General features: G+C 55.0%; 1 protein-coding gene across 7 annotated transcripts in view; it reads left to right on the top strand.

The window, feature by feature from the left end:
- LOC112996125 (golgin subfamily A member 2-like) overlaps positions 1–23,395 on the top strand; it is a 30,594-nt gene extending 7,199 nt beyond the window's left edge. The window contains exons 6-21 of one of the 7 annotated variants that reach the window (XM_064499564.1): positions 1,679–1,732; positions 4,722–4,778; positions 6,870–6,926; positions 7,872–7,928; positions 8,332–8,673; positions 9,668–10,009; positions 11,004–11,345; positions 12,340–12,681; positions 13,676–14,017; positions 15,010–15,351; positions 16,343–16,684; positions 17,677–18,018; positions 19,011–19,352; positions 20,347–20,688; positions 21,386–21,412; positions 22,721–23,395. In XM_064499564.1, coding sequence (XP_064355634.1) covers positions 1,679–1,732; positions 4,722–4,778; positions 6,870–6,926; positions 7,872–7,928; positions 8,332–8,673; positions 9,668–10,009; positions 11,004–11,345; positions 12,340–12,681; positions 13,676–14,017; positions 15,010–15,351; positions 16,343–16,684; positions 17,677–18,018; positions 19,011–19,352; positions 20,347–20,688; positions 21,386–21,412; positions 22,721–23,280 — 4,232 coding nt within the window. In that variant the 3' untranslated portion in view covers positions 23,281–23,395. Of the gene's footprint in view, positions 1–1,675; positions 1,733–4,721; positions 4,779–6,869; positions 6,927–7,871; positions 7,929–8,331; positions 8,674–9,667; positions 10,010–11,003; positions 11,346–12,339; positions 12,682–13,675; positions 14,018–15,009; positions 15,352–16,342; positions 16,685–17,676; positions 18,019–19,010; positions 19,353–20,346; positions 20,689–21,385; positions 21,413–22,720 lie in introns of those variants that run through there. The other 6 variants (XM_064499563.1, XM_064499566.1, XM_064499565.1 and 3 more) reach the window with 6 other exon arrangements.
- Positions 23,396–25,991: the final 2,596 nt, after the last annotated feature.

The following is a 25,991-nucleotide window of genomic DNA, read 5'->3' as shown; positions in this document are numbered from 1 at the left end:
GATAGGATTCAGATCAGAGATTACAGACCTCCACTCCGGGCCAACTAGTGCCATTGGCAGCACTGTGGTGGTATGGCCTCGCCTCCAAATGCCACTCCGGAAGGACATGGCTCTCCAGCAGGTGCTGTGTCACCCCCGCCGGCCCGGAGTGAAGATCTCAGAGACCCTGTCCCTTTTCTGCTCTTCCCTTGCTTTTTGCATTCCAGAAGGTCCACCCCATGTGCCCCACTCCACAAAATCTTGAGAGAGGTCAGAATTATGTGGAGGGTCTCTGTAATGCTGATGTACTATGACCGCACAGTTTAGGCGCCTGCAATGCACTCTGTGTGAGAGGCGTGAGCTCAAATGAGCTTACCTGAAGTAGTGCTTTGCTGTTCGAACGTTCCCCACTCTCCACAATGAAAACATCATCCCATCTCATTGAATGAAGAGTCTCTTGGCAGACCGGCATTTTCAGACCCCACTCCAGTACACCCGGACTCTCAATCCTGCCCCTCAAGCCATCTCCTGCCTGCCTTTTGCAGGCAATCTGCACAAGCCCGGCAATCTAGCATGTCACCGGTGTCCCGGAAGGAACTGCTGCCTCTCAGCTGACAGAAGGAACGGCGCCCCTTGTCGTTTACGCCTAGCTCTCTTGCCCCACAAGAGAAGCCTGCAGGTCTAATCAGATGTTAAAGCCACCACTGAAATGGAAACTGAGTCCCGTACTTCTCAGAGCAACCTAACAGGGGAAGGGGACCTTAGGAAGTGCGGGAAGGATGTAACTAATGCTGACAGAGGATGTGTATCAGCAACACTGCCTCTACGTCCCTGTGTTAGCTCTGCTCATTTTCCTCTCCACTGACCATGCTGTTGAGTCTAAGTGGTGTCTCAATACCCACACGCAAGGGGCGCAGGATCCTGCTTTCCTCTCTTCACCGTACAAAGTGCAGCTGGAATCCAGGCTTTCAGAGACACACACAATCTCACACTCACACACACAGAACCTTCTGCTGGAATTCTCCCCACTTCCCTGCTGCCAGCTTGCCTGCTGGGGCTCATATTGGCTGAGGTCTGACCTCCCGGTGGGCTTTCCTTGCTGCTGCAGGACTAAGAGGCACAAAGCTGCACTCGCTGTCCCTGAGGTTTTCCAGGCCCACCAGGACAAACCCCTGAGCAGCATGCTTGCCCCTCAGGGCACACCCTGCTCTGAGCAGGACGTGCCCCTGCAGAGCGCCTGAGGTGCCTTCCATGCAGGAGCATTGTGTCACTTGAGGAAAGAGGCAGGCCAAAAGCCCAAGCGTATAAACAAGATTCTTCCAAGCCTGTAAACATTCAGATGAGCTTTTCAGGAACAAGTGCATGATGGATGGCTGAAATTAATATTGTGTGAGGAGAAGAGAGGGAGCAGAGGAAAGCACTGGTGGTGGGGTGGGAGAAGGGGAGGGGCAGAGTGAGGCAGTGATTCCCCCCCGGGAAAAGAACACGCAGCGCTGCAGATCTCAGCAGGCACTTAGAGGCACAGCAGAGCCCTTGAAGTTGGTTGGGCTAGGATAAGGAGCAGTGTGCACTCTGGCAGCAAGGCCTTTGTGTCTTTGGAAGCCCAAAGCCCTTTAGGCAAGAGGGGAGGGAAAGGGAAACAAGCTAATTCAGCTTCCTCTTTTGTCTTCCCTTACCTATGTGACATAATGTCCAGAAGATGAGGAGGATCTACCACCTGTCAAATCACTAATAGATCACTTTGAGCATCTGAGTAAGTATTGTGGGTCCCATCCCAACTGGCAGTGTATCTTGTGCACAAGCTGGGTGCTTTGGGGCGGGATGTCTCCCTGCAGAGGAAAATGGGGCCCGTGGAGGCCTGTGCCCCTCAGGCAGATACCCACGGCTCCCCTTAGAGTCCACAGCAGAAAACATGCCCTGCGTGATGGTGGCATCCATCTCTGCAGTAGGGCACACGACTTTGGTGTCAGGCGGGTCATGCTCTCACGGACTGCCCAGCTCTCCATTGCCAATGGGAGGCCTGCAAAAGTCGGGCTCAGATGTTGAAGTGGAAGGGAAAGCGGGCCAGTCACGCTGTTGCCCTGCCCTGCTGCACCACAAAGGAGTAGAATGGTCCTGCCATGCTGTAGCAGGCCAGGATGTCACACTGCCTGCCCAGGCTGAGAAAGAACACCTTGGACTGAGGGCACTCCCGGCCCCCTGACGAGCTAAGGAGAGCCATGCTGCTGTTGTTGCTCGTTCAGGTGGCATGGCTGGAGGTGAACATCAACCACCTCCTTGGGGAATGCTCACATGTGCTCGGCGTTAGGGTCCCTCCCTTGGTGGCCACCAAGAAAGGGGAGCTGACAACCAGGTGGCTGTGGCAGAGGGCTTAGCACAGTGCTTGGGCTTGCTTTCTGCAGAGACCAGCCAAAACACAGCGCAATTCACAGCCAAACAGGGAGGAGGAGAGTTGCCAGAAACCGCTGCGGGACACCACTGAGAGGACATTGCAGGGGAAGGAGGGCCAGAATCTCAGGCACAAGGAGTACAAGGCCTCTGCGTGCAGGGAGAAGTGGTTGTTGGCCAGCAGGTCTGTTTTGTAGCGTGGATGGCTTTAGGGCTGGGTGAAGGAAGGAGCAGCCAGTTGGACTGTGAGGCAGACAGCGGCCTAGTCGCTGGAGCTGAGTGCGCCCTTCTTCAGGGATGTTCATCAGGAGGAAGCTGAAGCCCCAGCTCTCCTCAGACACATTCCCCTCCAGCCTTTCCATGATGGGAGTGACTTGGCTTTTCCTCCATTCCACTTGGAACAAAGGCTAGTGTGTGCGTGAGTCTCCTTAGCTGGGCTCAGCATAAAGTCCAAGCTTCTGCCTCAAGGTAGGGGTCTCTCTTGCACAGAGAAAAGGGGAGAGTGATAGTCATTCAGCAGAGCTGTTTGTTGGGGAGGTTTGTGCAAGTGTTGCCCTTGAACACCTTTCCTACCTTGCAAAAGAGGATGACGAAGGGGAAGAGGAGGGCAGCAGAAGACAGAGGAGGCAAACACCAACAGCACTGAGTTGGAGAACACCATGAATCCACATTCATGGAAGGCCAAGATGAGACAGAAGGGGAGAGCTTCTGCCATCTCTCTTCACGCTATAACACCCGCCATGCTTGAGTTCCTCTAGGAGTGGAGGAAAGGTGCCCAGAAATTGTCTCCTAGGCTGGTGATCCTTTTCCTTCTGCCACGTGGTCTCCGAGCACACTGAAGCAGAGATTCTGCGTGACCATAGCCAAAGTGAGGTTGTGAAGTTCTACGTGCAAAGCAGGGGAGTGTCTGGAGAACTCAGGCTTTGGTTTTGCAGCGTTTGGGAAGGCTGTTGGCGGAAAGCCCTGCACTCACAGGAATCTTGCAGTCCTAGCTCTTCCTCCTTCGAATACTGCTCCTACTCTGACTGCTCCTCATCATACCTCATTCAAAGGCAATCATTAGCTGAGATGGTTTCTAGAGTGAATGGAGGAGTATGGTAGAAGAGCCTGACTGTTGCAAGGGTACTGAGAGCAGTCAGCCACAGCGCTGACTGCTGCGCTTCAAGATTCCTGGTTAGGGCTTGCTCTTGCCATTTTCAGCATTGCAGGGGTATAGTCTGGCCTCTAAATGATCTGAGTCATCCAGTCTCTAAATCATCTGGCCTCTAAACCATCGAGAGGATCTCTCCTGTGAGGAAAGGCTGCGAGAGCTGGGCCTGTTCAGCCTGGAGAAGAGAAGGCTGAGGGGGTGGATCTTACCAATGTGTCTAAATATCTGAAAGGAGGGGAGGGTGTAGAGAGGACAGGCCCAGGTTCTTTTCAGTGGTGCCCAGTGGGAGGACAAGAGCTAATGAGCACAAAGGGGAACACAGGAAGTTCCATGTGAGTCCAAGGAGAAACTGTAGCTTCTGGGAGTTTGACAGAGCACTGCTGCTGGATTCCCAGAGAGGCTTGGAGTCTCCATCCTGCAGCTATGTGCAAGCTGTCTGCAGAGGGTGCTGGGCAACCTGCTGTAGGGGAGCCTGCTGGAGCAGGGGTCAAGGGACTAGGTGATCTCTACAGGTGCCTTCCAAGCTCAGCTGCTCTGTAATTCCGTGATCCTGTGAAACGCCATTCCAGGAGGGCATGGATCTCCAGGAGGTCCTGTGTCAACCCTGCCAGCCCTGGGAGGACATCTCAGACACACTTGCTTTTTCTTCTGCCTTTTCCTTCTCTTTTTGTCTTGCAGAACGTCAACTCTGCATGCCCAGCGTACAGATTACAGAGGGAGGGATGAATAGTAGAGGGGGTCTATGTTGTTAAGCTCAATCCCAACAGCGGGGCTTGCATGGCTGCTCCACATTCTGTGCAAGAGGCATGAGCTCCAAGGGAGCCATCCTTTCTCATACAACCAAGCATCGGCTGCTCACCAGAGCCATTCTCTGTACTGCATGACAAAAATAGACCACGCCTTTCATTGTCTGCCCACATGTGGTGCTGTGCACAAACACCGTGCCATGCATCATTGCCATGCTTCCTGCCAGGAGCATGTTCACTCAACCCGGGTGGAAGTCGGGCTAACTGTGGAGAGGCAAGTAAGAAGGCACTCTGCCTAGGGGACAGGGAAGCTGTAGCTAGCAGCCCCACTGAGAGCACATCCCTGGGGGTCTTCTGTAGCCAGGAGTCCTTCCGCACTTAGGCAAGGCAAGGGAAAGGTCTTCACTAAGTTTCCTCTTCTTCTCCTCCCTTTCTGCTCACATGAACGAAACATGCAGGCCAGCAGGACCCTCCGCAGGGCTTCCGAGGACAACGCAATAGCTTTGCACGTGCAAGTAAGTATGCGGGATGCAAGTCCTGTTGCGTGCAGCCAGGGACATGTGAAAAGCAGGGGAGTGTCTGGAGAAGTCGAATTTGGGTTCTACACAGTTAGGGAAGGGTGCCAGAGGAAAGGCCTGCACTGCAACAAAGCCCACAATCTTAGCAATACTATGGCTGCTCCTAATCGTACACACTTAGAAGGCAGCTGTCAGCTTAGGAGTTAACTTAGATGGTTTCTAATGCAGACGGAGGGATATGGTAGAAGAGCTGCACCTTTGCCAGGGTACTGGGAGCAGTCAGCCTCAGCGCTGACTGTATCCCTGATCCCTGTGGACCGATTCACCATTCACTCGTTGGAGACATTTCCATCGCTATGACCACTGCATTGTGTTGGGGTGGCTCATTTGACCAAGTGTGAGGATAGGATTCAGATCAGAGATTACAGACCTCCACTCCGGGCCAACTAGTGCCATTGGCAGCACTGTGGTGGTATGGCCTCGCCTCCAAATGCCACTCCGGAAGGACATGGCTCTCCAGCAGGTGCTGTGTCACCCCCGCCGGCCCGGAGTGAAGATCTCAGAGACCCTGTCCCTTTTCTGCTCTTCCCTTGCTTTTTGCATTCCAGAAGGTCCACCCCATGTGCCCCACTCCACAAAATCTTGAGAGAGGTCAGAATTATGTGGAGGGTCTCTGTAATGCTGATGTACTATGACCGCACAGTTTAGGCGCCTGCGATGCACTCTGTGTGAGAGGCGTGAGCTCAAATGAGCTTACCTGAAGTAGTGCTTTGCTGTTCGAACGTTCCCCACTCTCCACAATGAAAACATCATCCCATCTCATTGAATGAAGAGTCTCTTGGCAGACCGGCATTTTCAGACCCCACTCCAGTACACCCGGACTCTCAATCCTGCCCCTCAAGCCATCTCCTGCCTGCCTTTTGCAGGCAATCTGCGCAAGCCCGGCAATCTAGCATGTCACCAGTGTTCCAGAAGGAACTGCTGCCTCTCAGCTGACAGAAGGAATGGCGCCCCTTGTCGTTTACGCCTAGCTCTCTTGCCCCACAAGAGAAGCCTGCAGGTCTAATCAGATGTTAAAGCCACCATTGAAACGGAAACTGAGTCCCGTACTTCTCAGAGCAACCTAACAGGGGAAGGGGACATTGGGAAGTGCAGGAAGACATAACTAATGCTGACAGAGGATGTGCATCAGCAACACTGCCTCTACATCCCTCAGTTAGCTCTGCTTATTTCCCCTGTGCTACACGCCCTCTCTGCTGACCATGCTGTTGAGTCTAAGACGTGTCTCATTACCCACACGCAAGGGGCGCAGGATCCTGCTTTCCTCTCTTCACCGTACAAAGTGCAGCTGGAATCCAGGCTTTCACATGCGCGCGCGCGTGCACACACACACACACACACAGAGCCTTCTGCTGGAATTCTCCCCACTTCCCTGCTGCCAGCTTGCCTGCTGGGGCTCATATTGGCTGAGGTCTGACCTCCCGGTGGGCTTTCCTTGCTGCTGCAGGACTAAGAGGCACAAAGCTGCACTCGCTGTCCCTGAGGTTTTCCAGGCCCACCAGGACAAACCCCTGAGCAGCATGCTTGCCCCTCAGGGCACACCCTGCTCTGAGCAGGACGTGCCCCTGCAGAGCGCCTGAGGTGCCTTCCATGCAGGAGCATTGTGTCACTTGAGGAAAGAGGCAGGCCAAAAGCCCAAGCGTATAAACAAGATTCTTCCAAGCCTGTAAACATTCAGATGAGCTTTTCAGGAACAACATGTGCATGATGGATGCCTCCAATGAGTCTTGTGTGAGGAGAAGGGAGGGAGCAGAGGAAAGCACTGGTGCCATGAGAGGAGGGGAGGGGCAGAGTGAGGCAGTGATTCCCCAATCCCTGGGAAAAGAACACGCAGCGCTGCAGATCTCAGCAGGCACTTAGAGGCACAGCAGAGCCCTTGAAGTTGGTTGGGCTAGGATAAGGAGCAGTGTACACTCTGGCAGCAAGGCCTTGTGTCTTTGGAAGCCCAAAGCCCTTTAGGTAAGAGGGGAGGGAAAACTAATTCAGCTTCCTCTTTTCTCTTCCCTTCCTATGTGACATAATGTCCAGAAAGTGAGGAGATTCTACCACCTGTCAAACAACTCAGAGAACACTCTGAGCATCTGAGTAAGTATTCTGGGTTTCCTCCCAATTGGCAGCGTATCTTGTGCACAAGCTGGGTGCTTTGGGGCGGGATGTCTCCTTGCAGAGGTAAATGGGGCCGGTGGAGGCCTGTGCCCCTCAGGCAGATACCCACAGCTCCCCTTAGAGTCCACAGCAGAAAACATGCCCTGCGTGATGGTGGCATTCATCTCTGCAGTAGGGCACACGACTTTGGTGTCAGGCGGGTCTTGCTCTCACGGACTGCCCAGCTCTCCCTTGCCAAAGGAGGCCTGCAAAAGTCGGGCTCAGATGTTGAAGTGGAAGGGAAAGCGGGCCAGTCACACTGTTGCCCTGCCCTGCTGCACCACAAAGGAGTAGAATGGTCCTGCCATGCTGTAGCAGGCCAGGATGTCACACTGCCTGCCCAGGCTGAGAAAGAACACCTTGGACTGAGGGCACTCCCGGCCCCCTGACGAGCTAAGGAGAGCCATGCTGCTGTTGTTGCTCGTTTAAGTGGCATGGCTGGAGGTGAACGTCAACCACCTCCTTGGGTAATGCTCCCCAATGACCATGCCCTGTGCTCGGCGTTAGGGTCCCTCCCTTGGTGGCCACCAAGAAAGGGGAGCTGACAACCAGGTGGCTGTGGCAAAGGGCTTACCATAGTGCCTGGGCTTGCTTTCTGCAGTGGCCAGCCAAAACATGGCACAATATACAGCCAAACAGGGAGAAGGGGAGTGGCCAGAGACAGCCCAGGGACACCACTGAGAGGACATTGCAGGGGAAGGAGGGCCAGAATCTCGTGCACAGGGAGTACAACTGCTCTGCGTGCAAGGCACAGCGGTCGTTGGTCTGGAGGTCTATTTGGCAGCATAGATGGCTTCAGGGCTGGGTGCAGGGAACAAGGGAAAAGCTTTCACAAAGCTTCCTCTTATTCTTCTCCTTCTCTGGTCATATGAACGTAATGTCCAGGCCACCAGGACTCTCCGCAGGACTTCCAAGAACAACGCTATGAGTTTGAAAATCGAAGTAAGTGCAAGTAAGCCACACGTGAGGGGTAAGGAGAGCTGGCCAAGCCGGAGAGAGGGAGCTCGCTCAGCTGGGGCTGTACGGCAGGGAGCTTGAGTGCAGGCCTTTGGGAAGACCCGCTGCTCTGCCACAGCTTAAGGACTTCCCAGCCACACCTTGTGTCCTTTCCCTCCTCCCGGTAGCAGGCTTGCCACAACAGAGCGGATTCCCCGGCAAAGGCCAGTTCACAAGCTGCCCGTTTCACACGACAGTGATCTCCTGAAGCAGGGCCTTTGTGCTGCTCAAGCGAGAGATGGGTTCTTTGTAGTACGCCTGGAAAGGAGACCGTCTCCGTTAGAGAGACGTGGTCTCACCTCAAGGAAGGACACTGCATTGCCCCACTGACACCTCTCTTCCTCCTCAGGAAAGGCAGTGGAGAGAAGCACCACAAGGGCCCTGGAAGCCATGCAGGAGGAAACAGAGAGGATTCTGAGTGAGAAGCTGGCCACCTTACAGAGCCATGTGGAAGGGGCTCAACGTACAGCACCGTCTCCAGAGGAACTGATCAGCCCCTTGACTTCCACCCTCCACAACCTCTCCCAACAAGTTCAAGCTCTGCAGAGATCTCTGGACAGCATGCAGGTTTCCATGCAGCATGACCACCAGCACTCCAGAGCAGATCTGCAGGGCATAATGTCCAAAGTAGTGAAAGCAGCGCAGGGCTCCTGGTCCGAGAGCCACGTGGCAGAGCTGGAGAGCAAACTAGGTGAGCAGGGACATGGGGAGGTGGGCCTTCATCTCCCCAAAGACACAAAGCTGTGCTATAGCCACCACATCCTCTGAGCTGCTGCTCTGCATGGCCTTGCGAGCAGTGGAGAATTGCCAGCCCTTCTCTACAGGGTGGCTCCTTGGCCATACTGCCCACAGCCATCTCCAGGAGGAGGAGGTGAGCACAGCTGCCCCAGCTGCCTCCCCATCCCCTCCCTTTGGAAGGCAGTCTGTAGTTGGGGCTCTGCGCTAGGCCTCGATAGGGCAGACGTCTCCCTCTGAGCTCAGGCATATCCCCCACCAAGTCCCGCTTCCTTTTCTCCCTCTCTCTGGCCACCGCCCGCACGGACAAAGGTGCTTCTCCCCCACAGGCCAAGGAACCTGTGTGGAGAAGGGGAACGAGGGCACTTCTAGCTTCTGTCCTCACCGGCATGCCTCTGTGAAGCATTGAGGCAGGATGGCAGGGCCTGTGCTCTTTCTCCATCCTTCCTGCAGCCAGCAACACCAAGGCAAAGAAATCCAGAGGGAAGAACACCTGTGGCTGCATTTTGCTGCTCTTCCTTGCCCAGTGCATGTGCCCTTGGAGCCTGGGAGGTGGACATTCCTGGGAGGGAAGGGCAGTGAGAGCTGGCCAAGCTGAAGAGAGGGAGCTCACTCAGCTGGGGCTGTACGGCAGGGAGCTTGAGTGCAGGCCTTTGGGAAGACCCGCTGCTCTGCCACAGCTTAAGGACTTCCCAGCCACACCTTGTGTCCTTTCCCTCCTCCCGGTAGCAGGCTTACCACAACAGAGCGGATTCCCCGGCAAAGGCCAGTTCACAAGCTGCCCGTTTCACACGACAGTGATCTCCTGAAGCAGGGCCTTTGTGCTGCTCAAGCGAGAGATGGGTTCTTTGTAGTACGCCTGGAAAGGAGACCGTCTCCGTTAGAGAGACGTGGTCTCACCTCAAGGAAGGACACTGCATTGCCCCACTGACACCTCTCTTCCTCCTCAGGAAAGGCAGTGGAGAGAAGCACCACAAGGGCCCTGGAAGCCATGCAGGAGGAAACAGAGAGGATTCTGAGTGAGAAGCTGGCCACCTTACAGAGCCATGTGGAAGGGGCTCAACGTACAGCACCGTCTCCAGAGGAACTGATCAGCCCCTTGACTTCCACCCTCCACAACCTCTCCCAACAAGTTCAAGCTCTGCAGAGATCTCTGGACAGCATGCAGGTTTCCATGCAGCATGACCACCAGCACTCCAGAGCAGATCTGCAGGGCATAATGTCCAAAGTAGTGAAAGCAGCGCAGGGCTCCTGGTCCGAGAGCCACGTGGCAGAGCTGGAGAGCAAACTAGGTGAGCAGGGACATGGGGAGGTGGGCCTTCATCTCCCCAAAGACACAAAGCTGTGCTATAGCCACCACATCCTCTGAGCTGCTGCTCTGCATGGCCTTGCGAGCAGTGGAGAATTGCCAGCCCTTCTCTACAGGGTGGCTCCTTGGCCATACTGCCCACAGCCATCTCCAGGAGGAGGAGGTGAGCACAGCTGCCCCAGCTGCCTCCCCATCCCCTCCCTTTGGAAGGCAGTCTGTAGTTGGGGCTCTGCGCTAGGCCTCGATAGGGCAGACGTCTCCCTCTGAGCTCAGGCATATCCCCCACCAAGTCCCGCTTCCTTTTCTCCCTCTCTCTGGCCACCGCCCGCACGGACAAAGGTGCTTCTCCCCCACAGGCCAAGGAACCTGTGTGGAGAAGGGGAACGAGGGCACTTCTAGCTTCTGTCCTCACCGGCATGCCTCTGTGAAGCATTGAGGCAGGATGGCAGGGCCTGTGCTCTTTCTCCATCCTTCCTGCAGCCAGCAACACCAAGGCAAAGAAATCCAGAGGCAAGAACACCTGTGGCTGCATTTTGCTGCTCTTCCTTGCCCAGTGCATGTGCCCTTGGAGCCTGGGAGGTGGACATTCCTGGGAGGGAAGGGCAGTGAGAGCTGGCCAAGCTGAAGAGAGGGAGCTCACTCAGCTGGGGCTGTACGGCAGGGAGCTTGAGTGCAGGCCTTTGGGAAGACCCGCTGCTCTGCCACAGCTTAAGGACTTCCCAGCCACACCTTGTGTCCTTTCCCTCCTCCCGGTAGCAGGCTTGCCACAACAGAGCGGATTCCCCGGCAAAGGCCAGTTCACAAGCTGCCCGTTTCACACTGCAGTGATCTCCTGAAGCAGGGCCTTTGTGCTGCTCAAGCGAGAGATGGGTTCTTTGTAGTACGCCTGGAAAGGAGACCGTCTCCGTTAGAGAGACGTGGTCTCACCTCAAGGAAGGACACTGCATTGCCCCACTGACACCTCTCTTCCTCCTCAGGAACAGCAGTGGAGAGAAGCACCACAAGGGCCCTGGAAGCCATGCAGGAGGAGGCAGAGAGGATTCTGAGTGAGAAGCTGGCCACCTTACAGAGCCATGAGGAAGGGGCTCAACGTGCAGCACCATCTCCGGAGCAACTGATCAGCCCCTTGACTTCCACCCTCCACAACCTCTCCCAACAAGTTCAAGATCTGCAGAGATCTCTGGACAGCATGCAGGTTTCCATGCAGCGTGACCACCAGCACTCCAGAGCAGATCTGCAGGGCATAATGTCCAAAGCGGAGAAAGCAGCGCAGGGCTCCTGGTCCGAGAGCCACGTGGCAGAGCTGGAGAGCAAACTAGGTGAGCAGGGACATGGGGAGGTGGGCCTTCATCTCCCCAAAGACACAAAGCTGTGCTATAGCCACCACATCCTCTGAGCTGCTGCTCGGCATGGCCTTGCGAGCAGTGGAGAATGGCCAGCCCTTCTCTACAGGGTGGCTCCTTGGCCATACTGCCCACAGCCATCTCCAGGAGGAGGAGGTGAGCACAGCTGCCCCAGCTGCCTCCCCATCCCCTCCCTTTGGAAGGCAGTCTGTAGTCAGGGCTCTGCGCTAGGCCTTGATAGGGCAGACATCTCCCTCTGAGCTCAGGCATATCCCCCACCAAGTCCCACTTCCTTTTCTCCCTCTCTCTGGCCACCGCCCGCACGGACAAAGGTGCTTCTCCCCCACAGGCCAAGGAACCTGTGTGGAGAAGGGGAACGAGGGCACTTCTAGCCGCCGTCCTCACTGGCATGCCTCTGTGAAGCATTGAGGCAGGATGGCAGGCCCTGTGCTCTTTCTCCATCCTTCCTGCAGCCAGCAACACCAAGGCAAAGAAATCCAGAGGGAAGCACACCTGCGGCTGCATTTTGCTGCTCTTCCTTGCCCAGTGCATATGCCCTTGCACCGGGGAAGGTGGACGTTGCCGGGAGGGAAGGGCAATGGGAGCTGGTCAAGCTGGAGAGAGGGAGCTCACTCAGCTGGGTCTGTAAGGCAGGGAGCTTGAGTGCAGGCCTTTGGGAAGACCCGCTGCTCTGCCACAGCTTAAGGACTTCCCAGCCACACCTTGTGTCCTTTCCCTCCTCCCGGTAGCAGGCTTGCCACAACAGAGCGGATTCCCCGGCAAAGGCCAGTTCACAAGCTGCCCGTTTCACACGACAGTGATCTCCTGAAGCAGGGCCTTTGTGCTGCTCAAGCGAGAGATGGGTTCTTTGTAGTACGCCTGGAAAGGAGACCGTCTCCGTTAGAGAGACGTGGTCTCACCTCAAGGAAGGACACTGCATTGCCCCACTGACACCTCTCTTCCTCCTCAGGAAAGGCAGTGGAGAGAAGCACCACAAGGGCCCTGGAAGCCATGCAGGAGGAAACAGAGAGGATTCTGAGTGAGAAGCTGGCCACCTTACAGAGCCATGTGGAAGGGGCTCAACGTACAGCACCGTCTCCAGAGGAACTGATCAGCCCCTTGACTTCCACCCTCCACAACCTCTCCCAACAAGTTCAAGCTCTGCAGAGATCTCTGGACAGCATGCAGGTTTCCATGCAGCATGACCACCAGCACTCCAGAGCAGATCTGCAGGGCATAATGTCCAAAGTAGTGAAAGCAGCGCAGGGCTCCTGGTCCGAGAGCCACGTGGCAGAGCTGGAGAGCAAACTAGGTGAGCAGGGACATGGGGAGGTGGGCCTTCATCTCCCCAAAGACACAAAGCTGTGCTATAGCCACCACATCCTCTGAGCTGCTGCTCTGCATGGCCTTGCGAGCAGTGGAGAATTGCCAGCCCTTCTCTACAGGGTGGCTCCTTGGCCATACTGCCCACAGCCATCTCCAGGAGGAGGAGGTGAGCACAGCTGCCCCAGCTGCCTCCCCATCCCCTCCCTTTGGAAGGCAGTCTGTAGTTGGGGCTCTGCGCTAGGCCTCGATAGGGCAGACGTCTCCCTCTGAGCTCAGGCATATCCCCCACCAAGTCCCGCTTCCTTTTCTCCCTCTCTCTGGCCACCGCCCGCACGGACAAAGGTGCTTCTCCCCCACAGGCCAAGGAACCTGTGTGGAGAAGGGGAACGAGGGCACTTCTAGCTTCTGTCCTCACCGGCATGCCTCTGTGAAGCATTGAGGCAGGATGGCAGGGCCTGTGCTCTTTCTCCATCCTTCCTGCAGCCAGCAACACCAAGGCAAAGAAATCCAGAGGCAAGAACACCTGTGGCTGCATTTTGCTGCTCTTCCTTGCCCAGTGCATGTGCCCTTGGAGCCTGGGAGGTGGACATTCCTGGGAGGGAAGGGCAGTGAGAGCTGGCCAAGCTGAAGAGAGGGAGCTCACTCAGCTGGGGCTGTACGGCAGGGAGCTTGAGTGCAGGCCTTTGGGAAGACCCGCTGCTCTGCCACAGCTTAAGGACTTCCCAGCCACACCTTGTGTCCTTTCCCTCCTCCCGGTAGCAGGCTTGCCACAACAGAGCGGATTCCCCGGCAAAGGCCAGTTCACAAGCTGCCAATTTCACACTGCAGTGATCTCCTGAAGCAGGGCCTTTGTGCTGCTCAAGCGAGAGATGGGTTCTTTGTAGTACGCCTGGAAAGGAGACCGTCTCCGTTAGAGAGACGTGGTCTCACCTCAAGGAAGGACACTGCATTGCCCCACTGACACCTCTCTTCCTCCTCAGGAAAGGCAGTGGAGAGAAGCACCACAAGGGCCCTGGAAGCCATGCAGGAGGAGGCAGAGAGGATTCTGAGTGAGAAGCTGGCCACCTTACAGAGCCATGAGGAAGGGGCTCAACGTGCATCACCATCTCCGGAGCAACTGATCAGCCCCTTGACTTCCACCCTCCACAACCTCTCCCAACAAGTTCAAGATCTGCAGAGATCTCTGGACAGCATGCAGGTTTCCATGCAGCGTGACCACCAGCACTCCAGAGCAGATCTGCAGGGCATAATGTCCAAAGCGGAGAAAGCAGCGCAGGGCTCCTGGTCCGAGAGCCACGTGGCAGAGCTGGAGAGCAAACTAGGTGAGCAGGGACATGGGGAGGTGGGCCTTCATCTCCCCAAAGACACAAAGCTGTGCTATAGCCACCACATCCTCTGAGCTGCTGCTCTGCATGGCCTTGCGAGCAGTGGAGAACTGCCAGCCCTTCTCTACAGGGTGGCTCCTTGGCCATACTGCCCACAGCCATCTCCAGGAGGAGGAGGTGAGCACAGCTGCCCCAGCTGCCTCCCCATCCCCTCCCTTTGGAAGGCAGTCTGTAGTTGGGGCTCTGCGCTAGGCCTCGATAGGGCAGACATCTCCCTCTGAGCTCAGGCATGTCCCCCACCATGTCCCGCTTCCTTTTCTCCCTCTCTCTGGCCACCGCCCACACGGACAAAGGTGATTCTCCCCCACAGGCCAAGGAACCTGTGTGGAGAAGGGGAACAAGGGAACTTCTAGCCACCGTCCTCACCAGCGTGCCTCTGTGAAGCATTGAGGCAGGATGGCAGGCCCTGTGCTCTTTCTCCATCCTTCCTGCAGCCAGCAACACCAAGGCAAAGAAATCCAGAGGGAAGAACACCTGTGGCTGCATTTTGCTGCTCTTCCTTGCCCAGTGCATGTGCCCTTGGAGCCTGGGAGGTGGACGTTCCTGGGAGGGAAGGGCAGTGAGAGCTGGCCAAGCTGGAGAGAGGGAGCTCGCTCAGCTGGGTCTGTACGGCAGGGAGCTTGAGTGCAGGCCTTTGGGAAGACCCGCTGCTCTGCCACAGCTTAAGGACTTCCCAGCCACACCTTGTGTCCTTTCCCTCCTCCCGGTAGCAGGCTTGCCACAAGTGCGGCTTCCCCGGCAAAGACCAGTTCACAAGCTGCCAATTTCACACTGCAGTGATCTCCTGAAGCAGGGCCTTTGTGCTGCTCAAGCGAGAGATGGGTTCTTTGTAGTACGCCCGCAAAGGAGACTGTCTCCGTTAGAGAGACGTGGTCTCACCTCAAGGAAGGCCACCGCAGTGTCCCACTGACACCTCTCTTCCTTCTCAGGAACAGCAGTGGAGAGAAGCACCACAAGGGCCCTGGAAGCCATGCAGGAGGAGGCAGAGAGGATTCTGAGTGAGAAGCTGGCCACCTTACAGAGCCACGTGGAAGGGGCCCACCATGCAGCACCCCCTCCACAGGAAATGACCAGCCCCCTGACTTCCACCCTCCACAACCTCTCCCAACAAGTTCAAGCTCTGCAGAGATCTCTGGACAGCATGCAGGTGTCCATGCAGCGTGACCACCAGCACTCCAGAGCAGACCTGCAGGGCATAATGTCCAAAGCGGAGAAAGCAGCGCAGGGCTCCTGGTCCGAGAGCCACGTGGCAGAGCTGGAGAGCAAACTAGGTGAGCAGGGACATGGGGAGGTGGGCCTTCATCTCCCCAAAGACACAAAGCTGTGCTATAGCCACCACATCCTCTGAGCTCTGCTCTGCATGGCCTTGCGAGCAGTGGAGAACTGCCAGCCCTTCTCTACAGGGTGGCTCCTTGGCCATACTGCCCACGGCCATCTCCAGGAGGAGGAGGTGAGCACAGCTGCCCCAGCTGCCTCCCCATCCCCTCCCTTTGGAAGGCAGTCTGTAGCCTGGGCTCTGCACTAGGCCTCGATAGGGCAGACGTCTCCCTCTGAGCTCAGGCATATCCCCCACCAAGTCCCACTTCCTTCTCTCCCTCTCTCTGGCCACCGCCCGCACAGACAAAGGTGCTTCTCCCCCACAGGCCAAGGAACCTGTGTGGAGAAGGGGAACGAGGGCACTTCTAGCCGCCGTCCTCACTGGCATGCCTCTGTGAAGCACTGAGGCAGGATGGCAGGGCCTGTGCTCTTTCTCCATCCTTCCTGCAGCCAGCAACACCAAGGCAAAGAAATCCAGAGGCAAGAACACCTGTGGCTGCATTTTGCTGCTCTTCCTTGCCCAGTGCATGTGCCCTTGGAGCCTGGGAGGTGGACGTTCCTGGGAGGGAAGGGCAGTGAGAGCTGGCCAAGCTGGAGAGAGGGAGCTCGCTCAGCTGGGTCTGTACGGCAGGGAGCTTGAGTGCAGGCCTTTGGGAAGACCCGCTGCTCTGCCACAGCTTAAGGACTTCCCAGCCACACCTTGTGTCCTTTCCCTCCTCCCGGTAGCAGGCTTGCCACAAGTGCGGCTTCCCCAGCAAAGACCAGTTCACAAGCTGCCCGTTTCACACGACAGTGATCTCCTGAAGCAGGGCCTTTGTGCTGCTCAAGCGAGAGATGGGTTCTTTGTAGTACGCCCGCAAAGGAGACTGTCTCCGTTAGGGGGACGTGGTCTCACCTGAAGGAAGGCCACCGCAGTGTCCCACTGACACCTCTCTTCCTTCTCAGGAACAGCAGTGGAGAGAAGCACCACAAGGGCCCTGGAAGCCATGCAGGAGGAGGCAGAGAGGATTCTGAGTGAGAAGCTGGCCACCTTACAGAGCCACGTGGAAGGGGCCCACCATGCAGCACCCCCTCCACAGGAAATGACCAGCCCCCTGACTTCCACCCTCCACAACCTCTCCCAACAAGTTCAAGATCTGCAGAGATCTCTGGACAGCATGCAGGTTTCCATGCAGCGTGACCACCAGCACTCCAGAGCAGACCTGCAGGGCATAATGTCCAAAGCGGAGAAAGCAGCGCAGGGCTCCTGGTCCGAGAGCCACGTGGCAGAGCTGGAGAGCAAACTAGGTGAGCAGGGACATGGGGAGGTGGGCCTTCATCTCCCCAAAGACACAAAGCTGTGCTATAGCCACCACATCCTCTGAGCTGCTGCTCTGCATGGCCTTGCGAGCAGTGGAGAATTGCCAGCCCTTCTCTACAGGGTGGCTCCTTGGCCATACTGCCCACGGCCATCTCCAGGAGCAGGAGGTGAGCACAGCTGCCCCAGCTGCCTCCCCATCCCCTCCCTTTGGAAGGCAGTCTGTAGTTGGGGCTCTGCGCTAGGCCTTGATAGGGCAGACGTCTCCCTCTGAGCTCAGGCATATCCCCCACCAAGTCCCGCTTCCTTTTCTCCCTCTCTCTGGCCACCGCCCGCACGGACAAAGGTGCTTCTCCCCCACAGGCCAAGGAACCTGTGTGGAGAAGGGGAACGAGGGCACTTCTAGCCGCCGTCCTCACTGGCATGCCTCTGTGAAGCATTGAGGCAGGATGGCAGGCCCTGTGCTCTTTCTCCATCCTTCCTGCAGCCAGCAACACCAAGGCAAAGAAATCCAGAGGGAAGAACACCTGTGGCTGCATTTTGCTGCTCTTCCTTGCCCAGTGCATGTGCCCTTGGAGCCTGGGAGGTGGACATTCCTGGGAGGGAAGGGCAATGGGAGCTGGTCAAGCTGGAGAGAGGGAGCTCACTCAGCTGGGTCTGTACGGCAGGGAGCTTGAGTGCAGGCCTTTGGGAAGACCCGCTGCTCTGCCACAGCTTAAGGACTTCCCAGCCACACCTTGTGTCCTTTCCCTCCTCCCGGTAGCAGGCTTGCCACAAGTGCGGCTTCCCCGGCAAAGACCAGTTCACAAGCTGCCCGTTTCACATGACAGTGATCTCCTGAAGCAGGGCCTTTGTGCTGCTCAAGCGAGAGATGGGTTCTTTGTAGTACGCCTGGAAAGGAGACCGTCTCCGTTAGAGAGACGTGGTCTCACCTCAAGGAAGGACACTGCATTGCCCCACTGACACCTCTCTTCCTCCTCAGGAACAGCAGTGGAGAGAAGCACCACAAGGGCCCTGGAAGCCATGCAGGAGGAAACAGAGAGGATTCTGAGTGAGAAGCTGGCCATCTTACAGAGCCATGTGGAAGGGGCTCAACGTACAGCACCGTCTCCAGAGGAACTGATCAGCCCCTTGACTTCCACCCTCCACAGCCTCTCCCAACAAGTTCAAGATCTGCAGAGATCTCTGGACAGCATGCAGGTTTCCATGCAGCATGACCACCAGCACTCCAGAGCAGATCTGCAGGGCATAATGTCCAAAGCGGAGAAAGCAGCGCAGGGCTCCTGGTCCGAGAGCCACGTGGCAGAGCTGGAGAGCAAACTAGGTGAGCAGGGACATGGGGAGGTGGGCCTTCATCTCCCCAAAGACACAAAGCTGTGCTATAGCCACCACATCCTCTGAGCTGCTGCTCTGCATGGCCTTGCGAGCAGTGGAGAATTGCCAGCTCTTCTCTACAGGGTGGCTCCTTGGCCATACTGCCCACAGCCATCTCCAGGAGGAGGAGGTGAGCACAGCTGCCCCAGCTGCCTCCCCATCCCCTCCCTTTGGAAGGCAGTCTGTAGTTGGGGCTCTGCGCTAGGCCTTGATAGGGCAGACGTCTCCCTCTGAGCTCAGGCATATCCCCCACCAAGTCCCGCTTCCTTTTCTCCCTCTCTCTGGCCACCGCCCGCACGGACAAAGGTGCTTCTCCCCCACAGGCCAAGGAACCTGTGTGGAGAAGGGGAACGAGGGCACTTCTAGCTTCTGTCCTCACCGGCATGCCTCTGTGAAGCATTGAGGCAGGATGGCAGGGCCTGTGCTCTTTCTCCATCCTTCCTGCAGCCAGCAACACCAAGGCAAAGAAATCCAGAGGCAAGAACACCTGTGGCTGCATTTTGCTGCTCTTCCTTGCCCAGTGCATGTGCCCTTGGAGCCTGGGAGGTGGACATTCCTGGGAGGGAAGGGCAGTGAGAGCTGGCCAAGCTGAAGAGAGGGAGCTCACTCAGCTGGGTCTGTAAGGCAGGGAGCTTGAGTGCAGGCCTTTGGGAAGACCCGCTGCTCTGCCACAGCTTAAGGACTTCCCAGCCACACCTTGTGTCCTTTCCCTCCTCCCGGTAGCAGGCTTGCCACAAGTGCGGCTTCCCCGGCAAAGACCAGTTCACAAGCTGCCCGTTTCACACGACAGTGATCTCCTGAAGCAGGGCCTTTGTGCTGCTCAAGCGAGAGATGGGTTCTTTGTAGTACGCCCGCAAAGGAGACTGTCTCCGTTAGAGAGACGTGGTCTCACCTCAAGGAAGGCCACCGCAGTGTCCCACTGACACCTCTCTTCCTTCTCAGGAACAGCAGTGGAGAGAAGCACCACAAGGGCCCTGGAAGCCATGCAGGAGGAGGCAGAGAGGATTCTGAGTGAGAAGCTGGCCACCTTACAGAGCCACGTGGAAGGGGCCCACCATGCAGCACCCCCTCCACAGGAAATGACCAGCCCCTTGACTTCCACCCTCCACAACCTCTCCCAACAAGTTCGAGCTCTGCGGAGATCTCTGGACAGCATGCAGGTTTCCATGCAGCGTGACCACCAGCACTCCAGAGCAGACCTGCAGGGCATAATGTCCAAAGCGGAGAAAGCAGCGCAGGGCTCCTGGTCCGAGAGCCACGTGGCAGAGCTGGAGAGCAAACTAGGTGAGCAGGGACATGGGGAGGTGGGCCTTCATCTCCTCAAAGACACAAAGCTGTGCTATAGCCACCACATCCTCTGAGCTGCTGCTCTGCATGGCCTTGCGAGCAGTGGAGAACTGCCAGCCCTTCTCTACAGGGTGGCTCCTTGGCCATACTGCCCACGGCCATCTCCAGGAGGAGGAGGTGAGCACAGCTGCCCCAGCTGCCTCCCCATCCCCTCCCTTTGGAAGGCAGTCTGTAGTTGGGGCTCTGCGCTAGGCCTCGATAGGGCAGACGTCTCCCTCTGAGCTCAGGCATATCCCCCACCAAGTCCCACTTCCTTCTCTCCCTCTCTCTGGCCACCACCCGCACAGACAAAGGTGCTTCTCCCCCACAGGCCAAGGAACCTGTGTGGAGAAGGGGAACGAGGGCACTTCTAGCCGCCGTCCTCACTGGCATGCCTCTGTGAAGCATTGAGGCAGGATGGCAGGGCCTGTGCTCTTTCTCCATCCTTCCTGCAGCCAGCAACACCAAGGCAAAGAAATCCAGAGGGAAGAACACCTGTGGCTGCATTTTGCTGCTCTTCCTTGCCCAGTGCATGTGCCCTTGGAGCCTGGGAGGTGGACATTCCTGGGAGGGAAGGGCAATGGGAGCTGGTCAAGCTGGAGAGAGGGAGCTCACTCAGCTGGGTCTGTACGGCAGGGAGCTTGAGTGCAGGCCTTTGGGAAGACCCGCTGCTCTGCCACAGCTTAAGGACTTCCCAGCCACACCTTGTGTCCTTTCCCTCCTCCCGGTAGCAGGCTTGCCACAACAGTGCGGATTCCCCGGCAAAGGCCAGTTCACAAGCTGCCCGTTTCACACGACAGTGATCTCCTGAAGCAGGGCCTTTGTGCTGCTCAAGCGAGAGATGGGTTCTTTGTAGTACGCCCGCAAAGGAGACTGTCTCCGTTAGAGAGACGTGGTCTCACCTCAAGGAAGGCCACCGCAGTGTCCCACTGACACCTCTCTTCCTTCTCAGGAACAGCAGTGGAGAGAAGCACCACAAGGGCCCTGGAAGCCATGCAGGAGGAGGCAGAGAGGATTCTGAGTGAGAAGCTGGCCACCTTACAGAGCCACGTGGAAGGGGCCCACCATGCAGCACCCCCTCCACAGGAAATGACCAGCCCCCTGACTTCCACCCTCCACAACCTCTCCCAACAAGTTCAAGATCTGCAGAGATCTCTGGACAGCATGCAGGTTTCCATGCAGCGTGACCACCAGCACTCCAGAGCAGACCTGCAGGGCATAATGTCCAAAGCGGAGAAAGCAGCGCAGGGCTCCTGGTCCGAGAGCCACGTGGCAGAGCTGGAGAGCAAACTAGGTGAGCAGGGACATGGGGAGGTGGGCCTTCATCTCCCCAAAGACACAAAGCTGTGCTATAGCCACCACATCCTCTGAGCTGCTGCTCTGCATGGCCTTGCAAGCTGTGGAGAACTGCCAGCCCTTCTCTACAGGGTGGCTCCTTGGCCATACTGCCCACAGCCATCTCCAGGAGGAGGAGGTGAGCACAGCTGCCCCAGCTGCCTCCCTATCCCCTCCCTTTGGAAGGCAGTCTGTAGTCAGGGCTCTGCACTAGCCCTGGATAGGGCACGCATTTTGAAAATGATTCTGACTGCTTTCATCCTTCTTTCCTCTACCCACGAGCTAGTCTGTGTTTTCCCTCCCTCCCCAGCAAGAGAAAGGACCTTCGTTACAGTGTGTGAAGATCTGGGAGGCTGGGTAATGCATCCCCTCTGTCCTGGCATTCACCATGAGCTCTTCCCTTCAGAAATTCTCCGTTGGTTTCAGGTTGGGTTAGAGACCATGCTAAAAGACCCAGCCATGCAGTGTCCCAAGGACTTTCCCTCTCTGTACGATGACACAGGAGCTTTTGGTGTGCTTTCCTTCTTGCAGAAAAAACACCTTTCTGCAGAAGAGCACAGTCTGTATGGGCAGTAGATCGGTTGTTTATTAATACAATGGATTCCAGGACTCCTTGGCAGATCCACTTATTGCCTCCTTTATGCTTTTCCCCACAGAGCTGGTCACAAGGCAGCGTTACACAGGTAAGTAGAAAGCAGATGGTGAACATAAGTTCTTAGAGACTTCGTGCAACTCTGGAAAACACATCCATCCATATCAGTTCACAGAACAATAATCATGGTTTGGTCACTTTTCTCTTACTGAAGTGCTGCCAAGACTCTTGCCATTTTGGTGATGGAGAGGGAGTTTCCTGAATCAGCTCCTTCAGCCCCTGTCTCCCAGACTGTTTTTACCCTCTTAGGAATTTCAGGATAAGTATCTAGAGCCGATCTTTCTCCACTAGATGTGCAACTCCTTAACCTTCAGATCAGAGCTGAGCTAGTGGAGCCTCGTTCACGATATTGTACCAAGGAGTGAACTGGCACCTGAACTCAATTCCAAAAATCCATCCCCAAATGTAGTGTCATTCCAGTGCAGGTGGAAAGATCAAGCCCATTGCCTGTTCTATTCCTGTTTCAGCCCAGCAGGTCCCTTTGAAGGACAGAGAGAAGGCGGGTTTTTTGAGCAGGCAGGGTTATGGGATTATTGCAAGCACAGTTTAAATCAACTCATGAGCTTCACAGTTCAGTAATTTAAATATCTGACCATGATGGCATAGGGCAGGTTAATCTGGAAAACTCAGAGCAGAGCTTTTATTCCCTCCAACGTAATTCATGCCAGGATCTTTTCCAGTTTATGAGCTTTTAGACACTTTTAGGCACACATACTGCAAACTTTGGATCTATGTTTTAGTATTTCTTGTGGACCATTGCATAGATGAGTATCTGCATTGATTTCCAGGTGGCTTTCAGCTGCCTGCAGGGTTGATCAGTTGAGCATCTCGCCAACTACCTTTTCTGCTTATGTCATACTGTGCTCCCTTTTGACCATTAGGATTTCATGCCCATATTCCTGAAAAAGGCTGGCAAGATTGTCTCTTTTTCCCAAAGAGGGGGTAACACCTGGCCCTTTCTCTGTTCATCCCGAATGAATTTCAAAAACAAAGGAAGATGATATTAAGCCCCACATGCTCCTCCTTGGTGCTGAATGCTCAAGCCACAGGAACATCTGTTGAGTGCCTTGCCTTGGAGGCATGCTGGCTGGCTGGCTGGCTGCTCTCTCAGCAGCAGCCCAAAGACAGCACCAGAAGGACATGGGAGGCATGGGGTGGGAGGGGGTGGGGGACAGGGGAGAAGCTACAGGAACCCTGAGGCAGGAGGCTGCCTAGAGCACAGGGAAGTGGAGGGGGTGGGGATGGCAAATGAGGGGGTGGATGGGCACAAAGCATACAAAGCCTCCCAGAAGCAGACCTGCTGCCTTCTGCTACTTAAGGAATGACTTCATCGTTGCAGTTGATGTCACCCTGGATGCTGACACAGCTCATCCAAGGCTGGAGGTGTCTGAAGATGGGAAGAGAGTGACAGATACTGGCACTATCAGAAATGTGCCCAGGACAGAGAAGAGATTTGATTCCCACACTTTCCTTTTGGCCAAGGAAGGATACACATCTGGGAAACGCTATTGGGAAGTGGATGTTGGAAAGAGAAGAAACTGGGATGTGGGCATTGCCCGGGAGCCTGTGGCTCGCAAAGGGACACTGACTCTCTCTCCTAAGAATGGCTTCTGGGTCATAGGGTTAGCAGATGGGCGAGAGTATTGGGCCCGCACAGAGCCTTGGACACGTTTGGCTGTGAGTAGGAAACCACAAAAGATTGGGATCTTCCTGGACACCACAGCCAAGCAGCTGTCCTTCTATGATGTCCGCAAGAAGACAGCTGTGTACACTTTCAGCCTTGGTGGAGACAGCAGCCAGGAAGGGAAGTTCTTTCCCTTCTTCTCAACAGGGTCCATTTCTGCAAAGCCTGACACAGAGGCACTGAAAATAGTCCAGGGCTTTGATGATGATGAATAGAGCACTCTTCATCATGGAGCTCTAGCATGTAAAGCCACTGATCACACTGCACCGTTTTCAGACTTCTGCCTATCTGGGAAAGTGAATTGTAAAAATAATTAAATTTTTAACCTGATTTATTTTTCCTCTTTTTTTCTTCCCTAAAGAAACTTTTTTTTTTTCATGTGAACTGAGGAAACAGAGAAACTATTTCACTCTTACTCCCCACCTGTGAGAAACACATAACTCAATATCCAAGGGTGTGCTTAACGTTTAAGGGGTAAATTGCTGCTGAAAAAAATGATTTCATTTTTTATTTCTTTTCTTAGAGATGTTGAAAATTTATGGAAGTTGTGTATCACTAGAATAATATCAGTCATTTAATTCTTTCTGGCTCTAATGTAACCAAAATAATGCCCCATGTTTTGAATGGCCAGCATACCTTTTTTTGCTCTTGAATACCTTTCTGCTCCAGTTAAAGATTGAAGGACACCTGTGATATCTTTGCTCAGGATTTGATTATGTTTTTAACATGCATATAAAGAGCTCACTCATATTCATAATGGAGGAGGAATCCTCCTGCGGGAATGTGTCCCTCTTTGTTGCTATTCACTGTGTCTAGGCCCACTCAGCTCCTAAATTCTGCCTTTCAAGCAGGTACCTGAGGTTGGCCTTTGAAACCTGCCTTGAACTTACCCTTGAGTACCCCATTCTTCCTGCACCCCACAAAAAAAGCTATGTTGGCGATTCCTAGTGAAATTATCTTCCCTTCTACTGAGTTATTACATAAAACAATACCTCTGGCAGCCATACCCAAATGCATGAGTTAGAGACGCAGTCTCAAGGGACAGCTGTGGTCTTTATTCTTCCAAGCAACTCTTGGGGCTGCAGTAGGGCCCTGCATGTTTGATATGCTTCCTTTTCTACCATTTTTCAGAGGCGAATAAGGCATCTCTCCACTTTACGTGGTGGCTTCTGGGACTCCTGCTCTGAGACTCTAAACTCCTCACCAGTTGCCGAAATCTTAGGTACAGATCAGAACAGAAGTCCTTTAGGGAATATGGGCCAGTTCAGAAATCATTTCTTTAACTGAAAGTCAGGATTGGAAAGTTAATGCTGATCTGCAAATGTTGAGGCAGATTGAATGCTGTCACTGCCACACCTTGATCATATGATACAGGCACCCGAACACAGTTCAAATGCAGAAGAGCATCCCCATCCTTGCAAAGCGTGCCTCTGACGAGGATCTGGGCACTATCCAGGAAACACTGGCATCCTAGACACAAATCTCACACTGTAGTCAAGAGGTGTGTGGGGAAGGAGGGAGATGATTTTGCCTCTGCTGCAACACTGAAGGGGCCAACATGAACAAGCCTGGGCTGTTCTGGGGGGTCTGTATTTGACAGAGAGTGTTGAAATCCCAGAAGCAGAATAGAAAAGGGTTGGTGACCCCTCCCAGGGAGACACTCAGAGGAAGCTCTGATCGGCCTGCTAAAGACAGGGTGTGGGATGAACACTTAGCTCTAGTCTTTGTGGGCAAAAGGGACAAGAGAAGCTCCAGTGAGACCTCCATGGACAATGTGGCTCATCACATGGCTACTTCAGGAAGGAGAGCAGGTGGTCAATGAATCTCCTGGCCTTTCCCATTCAGGGATGTTGGTCGATGCCAGCCAGGGCAGCAGGAGCTGAGGGAAGAGAGAAGACACTGGAAGCAAGGGCAGAGGGCTCATTCTTCAGAGAGCCCAGCAAACCACAACTCTCTTGGGAGCAGGGCTCCTGCACAAACACCAGGAACTCTGCTCTACACTGTCCAGAACCACAGGCATAGTTCTGGAAGCAGTGAGTGCTGGGGACAAGGAGCCCTCAGAGCCATTGATGCCGCAGCCAAGAGCCTTCAGCTGCTGCTGTGCAAGGCAAAGGCGAAGTGCTGAACCCTTGGAAACTGGCCAAAAGCCAAAACTCCCTGCAGACTCTGTGGGAAAAGGGAAGCAGTGCAACAGAAGCCCAGGGAGGCTGTCCAGTCTCCGTTCTTGGAGTTAAGACCCAATTGGATAAAGCCCTGAGCATTCTGATCTGACCGCACAGCTGACCCTGCTTTGAGTAGGAGGATGGCCTAGACAGTCCCTGTGGTCTCTTCCAACATGAATGATGTTGTGATGTCTTCAGTGAGGGAAGGGGGCTTGAAAAGGAGGAGACATCTGAGCAGATTTTGCCCTGTGTTGCCTTGTACACATCTGTAGCACTGTGCCTCCTCCTAAGGTGGGTAGCTTGGTGTCACAGGTAGAAAAAAATCATGCAAAGCAGATGAGCTTCCCATGTGCAAAAAATATCAGCTGTGTTTCCTGCCTGATGTTAACCAATAAAAGCAGAAAATAAGTCATGCTGTTTGCAGAGACTTAATGAGAAGATTGTCATTTACGGATAAGAGAAATGAGTGCATAAAAGAGGCTCCAGCCACACTGGGTTTGGACCAATACAAGAACCTCACCCATGCAACTGCTCCCAGTGTGTCAGTGATCACACAGCTTACCAGGATCCACAGATAATGAAGCTCAGATGTGATCCAAATATCAGATACACATGACTCAGTGGGAATGTCATGGAAACACAGCAAAGTTCAGGTTGGAATGGTCCTCTGGAGAGCATTCCCTTGTTTCCTAAGTACAGTCTATTCCTGTTGTACTGTTTGCAACACCTGGGACAGTGACTGACATATCCTCCTTTGGGAGCTA

This window comes from Dromaius novaehollandiae, chromosome 31, assembly GCF_036370855.1.
Source record: "Dromaius novaehollandiae isolate bDroNov1 chromosome 31, bDroNov1.hap1, whole genome shotgun sequence".
Taxonomy (NCBI): Eukaryota; Metazoa; Chordata; class Aves; order Casuariiformes; family Dromaiidae; genus Dromaius; species Dromaius novaehollandiae.
Note: the sequence above shows the minus strand (reverse complement) of the source record. Positions and strands in the feature narration are given on the sequence as shown.